The following is a 9,889-nucleotide window of genomic DNA, read 5'->3' on the forward strand; positions in this document are numbered from 1 at the left end:
GAGCAGACTCAGGTGCCGACTGCTTATGGGGCAAGCAAAATATGCCCAGAATAAGCATAGTTATGCCTGGTATGGGCATAAGTGCAAGTAGGATGAGCACAGGTGCACCCATGAAGAGCACAAATTCTCCCAGAACAAGCACAGGTATGTCCAGGACAAACACAGGTGTGCCCAGGACAAGCATATTTGCACCTGGATGAGCACAAGTGCATCCAGACAAGCACAGGTGCACCCAGGATGAGCACAGGTGCATCTAGACGAGCACAGGTGCACCCAGGATGAGCACAGTGCACTTGAAGGAGTACAGGTGCACCCGGAGGAGGTGCTCCTGGTGTGTGTGGCCTGGAGGTGGAGTTGTCCTGGTCTGCCAGAACAGCTTGTGTGCCAGTGTGAATGAGATCTAGTCCTTGCCCAGAAATGAAAGGTTACCCAATGTGAGCCTGACACATGCAAGGCTCCGAATTCCATCCCTGGCCCTGCATGTCCCCTCACCACTGATGGATGACTTAAGCACTGAGCCATGGGCCCACCATGTGGACCCTGTTGCTGAGGGGCCCTGTCCCCTGTGAACAAAGACCTGAACTTCTTGGGTGCCCAGGGAGCTGGTGTGGAGCAGCGGTTTTCTGGCCTGTGCCCCAGCTGCCCCCCACTTGAGAAGAGGCTGAGGGCAGGCCCAGCACAAGCCTCCTGAGGCCCCAAGGACTGTGCTGGTACATTAAAAAATAAGTCCAGGGGCTGGAGTGATAGTACAGCGCATTGCCTTGCATGCGGCCGACCCAGGTTTGATTCCCAGCATCCCATATGGTCCTCTGAGCACCGCCAGGAGTAATTCCTGAGTGCAGAGCCAGGAGTAACCCCTGAGCATTGCTGGCTGTGACCCAAAAAGCAAAAAAAAAAAAAAAAAAAAAAAGTCCATGGGGCTGGAGCGATAGCACAGTGGGTAGGGCGTTTGCCTTGCACGCGGCCGACCCGGGTTCAAATCCCAGAATCCCATATGGTCCCCTGAGCACCGCCAGGAGTGATTCCTGAGTGTAGAACCAGGAGCAACCCCTGTGCATCGCCGGGTGTGACCCAAAAAGCAAAAAAAAAAAAAAAAAAAAAAGTCCAGAGGTCACAGGGTGGTGACCTGGGGGGTCACCCCAAGGTCACACAGACATGTACCAGGTGACCCTGACCACGTCAGGATCAGAACAGATGACCCCAGACCCTACCTGGGAAGCCTTTCAGGGACCCCCTCCTACACTCCTTTCTGCGGAGCCCACCCAGGGTGCTGGCTGGGCCCCTGTGTGGGTGTTTGCGCAGCCTCCGCTTCCTGCCAGCCCAGTGGTTAATGAGCAGCCGGCCTGTGCATAAAGGGACGGTGTGGCGCCAGCAAGGCAGTGACCTGAGCCTGGAGGCCACCATGTCGCAGCTGGTGGAGTGTGTTCCTAACTTCTCCGAGGGGAACAACAAGGAGGTGAGGTGCCAGGGGCTGCCTGGCTGAGGGCTGAGGGCTGAGAGACAGGTAGCCTGAGGTAGCCTCAGCTGAGGGCTGAGGGCTGGGAGACAGGGATGGGCGGGGGCTGAGTGGTGTGAGAGGCAGTGTCCTGGCCTGGGTAGCCTGTGGGGGGGGGCTCGAGCTGGTCAGTGTAGCTCCTGAGGTAAATTGGACCCTACAAGCTGTTTGAGGTTACTGTCCCCTCCCACATGGTCATGAGGAAACTGAGGCATGGAACCAAGCTGCCCAACATGTATTGTCTCACCTGCTCCACCCCATACATTCAGGGGCCACAGGGGTGGGTGCACTGATCCTCTGCCCTTGGCTTGAAGGGCACTTTCTCAGGGCCCCAGGTTCTCCCATCCGTGCTATTTCCTGCCTCAGTTTCTCTGGAGGTTTAGTGCCCCTCTTTGCCATCCATGGCTGGGAAGGATTCCTCTATGTCACATTCTCTGGGGCCTAGCACCCACTCACTTGCCCTGGGATGGGACTCAAGTCAACCTTCCCCCAGATCATCGAGGCCATCTCCCAGGCCGTGGCCCAGACGCCGGGCTGCGTGCTGCTGGACGTGGATGCGGGTCCGTCCACCAACCGCACTGTCTACACATTTGTGGGGCGGCCTGAGGATGTGGTGGAGGGAGCACTCAATGCCGCCCGGACCGCCTTCCAGCTCATCGACATGAGCAGGCACAAAGGTGAGGCCGGGGGTCCTGGGCCCTGCAAGCAGCTCCTTGGAGGCACCCAGAGGTGTCACCCACACCACCTCACTGCGTCTGGCAGTCTGTGGGTCTCACAACTCTGGACGGAGCCTGCCATCACCTGTCGACTCTGACCTTAGACCTGGTCAAAGGGCAGGAGTCTCGCTGCCTACAGTGGGGGAGGCCAGGCCCCAGGGGACTCAAGGTGACCCTGACTGGGAGAAAAGAAGCTGAGTTAAGGCACCTGGAGCTACGGGGGGAACCCCGACCAATGCCCGGAGCCCCGACCAATGCCCGGAGCTCTACCATGCGTGCTGGGCAGCAGGACTGGTGGGTGCATGTGGGGAGCCCCAGAGCCCCACGTCTGTCCACATCCTCAGGGGAACACCCCAGAATGGGCGCCCTGGACGTGTGTCCCTTCATCCCTGTGCGGGCCGTCACCATGGAAGAGTGCGTGCTGTGTGCCCAGGCATTTGGGCAGCGCCTGGCAGGAGAGCTGGGTGTGCCAGGTGAGTGCAGGAAAGGGTCCCAACAGCTGCAGGGGCCAGTGAGTGAGGGACAGGGCTTCCCACAGCTGTGGGAATGGGAACACGCAGCCTGAGCCCTTCTGTTCAGAGGAAGGAGCAGGCGTTCCTCCCTCACTGTCCGCCCGGACCTATGGGGGGGCTGCGGGGGTCTGAGCTAACTGAGTGCCCACCATCACGAAGCCAAGTCAGAGGGAGTCCTGGGACACCATGGTCAGCATGGCTCTTGTGGAAAATTGAACCCTATAGGCTATTTGAGGCTACTGTCCCCTCCCGACATGGTCGTGAGGAAACCGAGGCACAGATCCCCGAGCCCCGGCCCTGACTGGAGAGTCCCAGCTTGTTTCTGAGTGGAGGATGAGCAGTTCAGGGGGTCCCCTGGCAAGACCTGACCTCTCCACCTCCTGCAGTGTATCTCTATGGAGAAGCAGCACGGACGGCCAGCCGCAGGACCCTGCCGGCCATCCGTGCCGGGGAGTACGAGGCCCTCCCAGAAAAGGTGCCTGACCCCTGGGGGTGTGCCTCTTGCCCCATCCTGAACTTCCACGGGGGCCCCTCACCAAGGTGGGTCTCCCCACAGCTCAAGCAGGCCGAGTGGACACCTGACTTTGGACCCAGCACCTTTGTCCCCAGCTGGGGGGCCACGGTCACGGGGGCACGAAAGTTCCTTGTCGCCTTCAACATCAACCTGCTCAGTACCAAGGAGCAGGCACACCGCATTGCGCTCAACATCCGGGAGCAGGGCCGCGGGAAGGACCAGGTGTGCCCCTTGGACACCCCACCCCAGGGCACAGGCACACCCACCCCTCGGGCACCTGCACCTGGGTGCAGGACAGAGGCTGGAGGTTCCCTGCTCACCAGCCTGACCTCAGCTCCAGGCCACGTGGTGCCTGAATGTTTGAGGGGAGGTCACTGACTTGGAACATTTTCCATGAATCAGGTGGGTTCAGCTGCTGTCAATATGCCACAGCCCTCAGCATCTCCCAATATTCCCTCTGCCCCCAGTGCCTCTAGCCCCCCATGACCTCAGTGCTCAGATCCCCCATGAGCTCAGTACTCTGATCTCCAAGACCTTGAGGGCCCCTGTGACTTCAGTTCAGAGTGAGGGAGGAAGTGGAGGGTAAGGAGGAAAGTGAGGAGGAAGAAGATGAGGTGAGTGAAGAAGAAGAGGACAAGGGAGAGGAGGCAGATGAGGGTGAGGAGGAGAGAGTGAAGGGGAGAGGAGGAGAGTGAGAAGCAGAGGAGAGGAGGGAGAGGGAAGAGGGTGAGGAGGGGGAGAGAGGAGGAAAATGATGAGGGAGAGTGAGGAGGAGGGTGGGGAGAGTGAAGCTGGGAGGATGGTGAGATGGGCACTTGCTGATGGCCATGCAGTGGTGCCAGCCTGGAGGCAGAGCCAAGGTGGAGCCCACGTCCGTGTCAGGGTCAGACTCGGGACAGATCCAGTCACCTTCGCCCTGGACAGGAGAGGTTGGGCAGGGCCTGCGCTGGGAAGGCTTTTTCTTTGCAGCCAGGACTTCTGAAAAAGGTTCAGGCCATTGGCTGGTACCTCGAGGAGATGAACCTGGCCCAGGTGTCCACAAACCTGCTGGACTTTGAGGTCACAGCGCTGCACACAGTCTATGAGGAGATCTGCAGGGAAGCCCAGGCAAGTGGCAGGTGTCCCTGATGATCTGGAAGGTGTGACCTGTGTGGTGCACCAGGCCCTGCCCTGAGCATCCACTCTGTGGCCTGCAGGAGCTGAATCTTCCGGTGGTGGGCTCACAGCTGGTGGGGCTGGTGCCTCTGAAGGCCCTCCTGGATGCCGCAGCCTTCTACTGTGCCAAGGAGAAGCTGTTCATCCTGGAGGAGGAACATCGGATTAGGCTGGTGGGTGGTGTGCTGAGGTCCCTGCTTCCAGGGTGGCCTGGGTGCTCCCCAAGGGGGTCTGGTCACCCTCGGGTGCCGTAGTTGCTCCCCAGTGGTCTAGGTGCCTTGGCTCCCCTCCCCACTGTCCCCACTAAGTCTCATCCACAGGCCAGTGGTCCCAGCAGCTGAGATGAAGTCATGCTGTGTTCACTTGAACAACACTACTGAGATATTCTCTAGGACCCCAAATATGCAGAATTCCTGTCAAAACATCCTGGGACTCTGAACCCCAGTGTTCTGATGGTCTGAGCCCTCCTCCCCATCACTGGTATTTGATCCATGATCTTGGGTCTCAGATCCTGGGGACAGAGCTTGGAAAGTGGTTCCCTGGCTAAACCCCCACTGCTGGCCATGGCCAGGGCCTGCCCTGACAGAGACAGAGCGGATTGCTCTGGGAGAGGCTGCCATGGCACATGCCAGTGGGCACCCTGCCCACTGTACTTCCACCGTACCATCACTCCAGCTCCTCAAGTTGATTAAAATAGAAGTGTGCTTAGGGTCTATAGTACAGGGGTTAAAGCACTTGCTTGCATGTGGCCAACCCAGGTCCAATCTCTGGCACCACATATGGTCCCGTGAGCCTCACCAGGAGTGATTCCTGAACACAGATCCAGGACTGAGTCCTGGGCATCTTTGAACCAAAAGTCAAAAACAAAAAGATTGTGCTAAGGTCAGGAGGGGATCTCAAGTGGCAGAGCAGGTTTCTGACACATGGGAGCCCAGAGTTCCTGTGCAGCCCTGCATGGGTCCCAGCCCCGCCTACGCAGAGCACAGTAGGTGGGAGGAAGCCCAGGGACCTTCTATTCAGTCCCTCTTCCTCTCCCTTCTCTTTGCCATCTCTAGCAGCACAGCAAGGCTCACCCCTTCCTTGGTCTCAGTGCTCACACATTGGGGGTACTGGCTGGACACCAGGTTCTGTTGTGGTGCTGGCTCCCTGTGGCAGGTTGGGGCTTACACGCTGCATGAGGGGCAGTTCCAGGGACTGAGCTTAAGGCTGCCAGACTCAGGGGCGCCTTGAAAGGAAGGCCCTGTGCACTACTCTGTTCTCTGTTCTGCTGCTGGATAGTGGTCCCAGCATCACCAGCCACTGCAGCCCTGTTCTCGGACTGGAACGACCCGAGGGGGACTTGGACCACTGGGTGACACATTCTCGGCAGCTGCTCTAAGATTCATCCCGTGGCTTCTCTCTGGCCTGGGGGAGGCAGCACCAAGGCGTTTCCCTGGGCCTGGGTCTCCTCACGGCCCCTGTAAGCCCACACTGGGGCTTCACCTCAGAAATCCCATCTCACTTCCAGGCTGGCTTCTCCTGCACCCGCCTGCCCCTTTTAGGTGGGGTGCACCCAGTGCTTCTCTGGGCTATGAGGGGAGGTTGGTCATGTGGGTGAGGGTCAGGGCTACCCTCCCCTACTCAGGAGAGGCCTGAGCAACCTGGCTGAGGGAACCTGGCTGGGCTCACCCCTGTGTGGCCCAAGCCAGGCAGAGAGGGGCTGAGTTTCCCAAGTCTTCTGCTCATCTTGGGCCATCCTATTTGGGCTTCAGGATGACTCCCCTTTTATTTTGGGGGGCTACGCAAGCAACAGTGAGGGAGTAGAGGGCCCATTTCTGGTGCCACTTGAGACTGGTGGTCCAGGTGGCTCTGGGCCTGGGCAGCTGACGCTGGCACCTTGACCCTCAGCACCTCTGTGTGTGCCCTGCTCCTTGCAGAGGTCGCCGGGCACTGCACTGAGAGCCAAGTGGGTGCTACCAGCCTCTCAGAGGGCTCCTCCCTCCAGTCACCTGTAACTTCCCCTCACTCTTTCCAGGTGGTGAACCGGCTGGGCCTGGACTCCCTGACCCCCTTCAACCCAAAGGAGCGGGTCATTGAGTGAGTCTCCCCTCAGTTCTTCCACTCCCACTGGGTCACTCCTACTACAGTCAGGTGCTGGACCAGGTGTGGGGTGCAGCAAGGTTCCCCAGTCTCACATGCCCTCAGTGGGCTCCTGTGTGCTGCTGGTCCAAAGCAGGGGCCAGAGCCAACCCTCATCTTAGCGGGGACGGGCAAGACAGGACCCGTCCCTGAACCACGTGTCCAGGGCCTCAGTCTGTCACCCACCCACATGCCCCCGTCCCCCACTTGGCTCTTGTCTGCCTGGCACCCTCAGGTACCTCGTCCCTGACCGTGAGTCTGAGCAGAGCCTGGTGGACAAGCCCCTGTGCGCCTTCATCCGGGAGGTGGGCGCCCGCTCAGCAGCCCCAGGGGGCGGCTCGGTGGCGGCGGCCAGTGCAGCCATGGTGAGCAGGGCAGAGGGGCAGGAATGGGAGGGGGACAGGGAGAGGACCGGCACGAGGGCAGGGGGCATATGCCATGTGGTGGTGTCTCTGGACTTGTCCGGCCCATTCCCAGGGTGCAGCACTCGCTTCCATGGCCGGATTGATGACCTATGGCCGGCGCCAGTTTGAGCAACTGGACGCCACCATGCGACGCCTGATCCCCCCGTTCCACACAGCCTTGGCTGAGCTGACGGCGCTGGTAGACAAGGACGCCCGGGCCTTTGAGGGCTACCTGGTGAGCAGGGCAGGGGAGGGTGGGCCTGGTGGGTGAGGGGCCTGGGGAGGGGTTGAGGTGAGGGGTCTGGAGGAGAGACCACTCCGGCCCTCAGAGCGCTGGCCCGAGGCTGCAGCTCCACAGGCCTCTGACCCCAGGAAGGATCAGTGGCGCCTATTTGCACACGTGGCCAGGCCCGCTCTCAGGGAGCTGACCGGCCTTTGGACAGGAATTTGCAGCCAGACTAGTGGGCATGCCCCAACCCCAAGGTCCCAAGGCCAGGAAAGCAGCAGCTCCCTCTGCTGCACCTGAAACCAGCAGGCTCACCCCCTGGGGGGCTTCCGGCCCTCGGTCGTACCAGGGTGTGGGGGTTGCCCACTCTCCTCACCATGTGTGTGTGAGTCCCCACAATGACAGGGTGGGGACGAGAAGCACTGACACCCCCACACTCTCTTCCAGTCCATGTCCTCTGTGGGGTCCCAGCCACTTAGGGGCCCCGATTCTGTTCCTCATGTACTGTTTGGTCTTGCTGTGCAGGAGGCAATGAAGATGCCCAAGGGCACCCCGGAGGAGCGAGACAGGTGAGCATAGGGGCACTTTTGGAAGTGGGGGCATCGCTGGAAGGTGGGGCCAAGCCATGCTCCTGAAGGGAACACTGCTACTGAAGGGGTACAGGCCTCTAAGTTGGCCACGTCCCTGATGGGAAAACACTCCTGAATGGACAGCATCTCCCTGAAGGGGCACCAAGCTCCTGGACAGAGAGAGACAAGCTCATGGAGGGAGACACACCCCAAAGGGGGACATGCCCTGAAGGGGGACACAACCTGAAGGGGGTCAGTCCTGAAGGGGACACACCCTGAGGGGGGACACACCCAGAAGGGGGACAGTCCTGAAGAAGGACAGTCCTGAAGGAGACACGCCCTGAAGGGAGACACACCCAGAAGGGGGACAGTCCTGAAGGAAGACATGCTCTGAAGGGGGACAGTCCTGAAGGGAGACAGTCCTGAAGAGGAACAGTCCTGAAGGAGACATGCCCTGAAGGGGGACACGCCCTGAAGGGGGACAGTCCTGAAGGAAGACATGCTCTGAAGGGGGAGAGTCCTGAAGGGAGACAGTCCTGAAGAGGGACACGCCCTGAAAGAGACACACCCTGAAGGGAGACACACCCTGAAGGGGGTCAGTGCTGAAGGGGGAACACAGCTCCGAGTTGAAGTCACTTGAACGGGAGGAGGTTCTGTTATCTGTCCCACAGCCCTGGTTCTTTCTGTTCATGATCACGGGTTGCGGGCGGGCGCCACAGGCCGAGGGTCCCTGGGTGCCTGGTTCCAACCATGCCTCCTATTCCAGGCGCACAGCGGCACTACAGGAGGGACTGCGACGCGCTGTGGGTGTGCCCCTCAGTCTGGCAGAGAAGGTGGCCTCCCTGTGGCCAGCACTGCAGGAGCTGGCCCAGCATGGGAACCTGGCCTGTCGTTCGGACATGCAGGTGCGCCCGAGGGGGCACAACACAGAGTGGTGGGGACAGCCACGGGGGTGGGCACCAGGCGGGCCCCAGGCAGACCCATGTGCCCTACTCCCGCAGGCCCTCCTGCACCCCTTGCTCCCGAGACTCCAGACGACACCCAGGGCACCTCAGGCTGGGGGTGTGGGGCAGGGCAGGGGGGGCTTTGATCCTGTGGGCACCCTGCTCAAGGGGACCCTTGGGTTCTAGCCAAAGCCACACGGCAGTGTGCTGGGGGGACAGGGGAGGGCAGGCTCCTCCCAGAGGGCTCTCCCTGCCAGGGGTGCAGACTCCTGCCTGGAGGGTCCCAGCACTCTGGTGAGATGGGTGGGAGGCTGCGGCCTCAGGGGGCTCTGGGCAGCCCACCCCAGACTCTGGTGCTCAGCTGGCTGCTGCCGCAGGTGGCGGCCAAGGCCCTGGAGACAGGCGTATTTGGTGCCTATTTCAATGTGCTCATCAACTTGAAGGAAGTCACTGACCAGGAGTTCAAGGAGCAGGTGAGCAGCCCTGGCACATCCATCCTCATTGCTCTGGCAGGACACTCCTGCCTCCCTGGACCACTGCCCAGCCGAAGGCCAGCACAGGGCACTGCCCTGTGTCCCAGGGACAGAGTGGGTGGCTTCGGGAAGATAGCCCTGCCCCCCGGGGGGACACTGCAGCAGGTGGTGCAGTGGCAGGAGCTGATGTGGCCTTCTGCACAGGTCTGCCAGCGTATCTCCAGCCTCCTGCAGGATGCACAGACCCAGGCTGCCCTGGTGCTGAACCGCCTGGAGGCCCGGCAGGAGTGACCCCACCCCCGCTAGAGGCAGGAGTGACCCCTCCTGACAGATACCAGCCTGGTGGGGCAGGGAGTGGGATCTGCTACATGGGGGGACCCTGCATTCCCTTTGGCTTCCAGTAAAGTTGGGGTACAACAGGCCTGTTTGATGTGTTGGGGGGCCATGGAGGGGGGCTGGGAGGTGGGGCCCACAACCACACTCTGACAGGCAGGGGAAAACAGCTCTGGGAGCCCTGCAGTGTCCCGTCCCTGTGGCGTGGCTCTGTGGGGGCAGCCTCTGCCCACAGACCTACATAGCCCCTGCTGGGGGCTCAGCCACTCTGCCTCAGGCCAGCTTGTTAAGGCCCCCAATGCTAGCTGAGGAGACAGAGACTGAGTCCCAGAGACAGAGTCTGAGCAGAGCCAGAGGCAGCTGGGGAGAGGCCCCCGAAACCCCGGAATCAGCTTCAAAGAGCACCTGGCGGGAGCCTCACTTGTTTGCA

The 9,889-nt window shown here is 60.7% G+C and overlaps 1 protein-coding gene across 1 annotated transcript; it reads left to right on the forward strand.

The window, feature by feature from the left end:
• Nucleotides 1-1,402: 1,402 nt before the first annotated feature.
• Nucleotides 1,403-9,488, forward strand: FTCD (formimidoyltransferase cyclodeaminase). Its single transcript, XM_004602313.2, has 14 exons — nucleotides 1,403-1,456; nucleotides 1,989-2,172; nucleotides 2,556-2,684; nucleotides 3,110-3,198; nucleotides 3,280-3,459; nucleotides 4,207-4,344; nucleotides 4,434-4,565; nucleotides 6,407-6,468; nucleotides 6,746-6,875; nucleotides 6,988-7,149; nucleotides 7,666-7,709; nucleotides 8,476-8,614; nucleotides 9,031-9,126; nucleotides 9,331-9,488. The coding sequence occupies exons 1-14, from the start codon at nucleotides 1,403-1,405 to the stop codon at nucleotides 9,415-9,417; spliced, it is 1,626 nt and encodes a 541-aa protein (XP_004602370.2). The 3' UTR covers nucleotides 9,418-9,488.
• Nucleotides 9,489-9,889: the final 401 nt, after the last annotated feature.

The sequence above is a fragment of the Sorex araneus genome, chromosome 2 (assembly GCF_027595985.1).
Source record: "Sorex araneus isolate mSorAra2 chromosome 2, mSorAra2.pri, whole genome shotgun sequence".
Classification (NCBI taxonomy): domain Eukaryota; kingdom Metazoa; phylum Chordata; class Mammalia; order Eulipotyphla; family Soricidae; genus Sorex; species Sorex araneus.

Coding starts and splice junctions, on each gene's coding strand:
- FTCD (XM_004602313.2), top strand. CDS start 1,403: ATGTCGCAGCTGGTGGAGTGTGTTCCTAACTTCTCCGAGGGGAACAAC. Junction 1,457..1,988: donor CCGAGGGGAACAACAAGGAG/GTGAGGTGCCAG, acceptor ACCTTCCCCCAG/ATCATCGAGGCCATCTCCCA. Junction 8,615..9,030: donor CCTGTCGTTCGGACATGCAG/GTGCGCCCGAGG, acceptor CTGCTGCCGCAG/GTGGCGGCCAAGGCCCTGGA.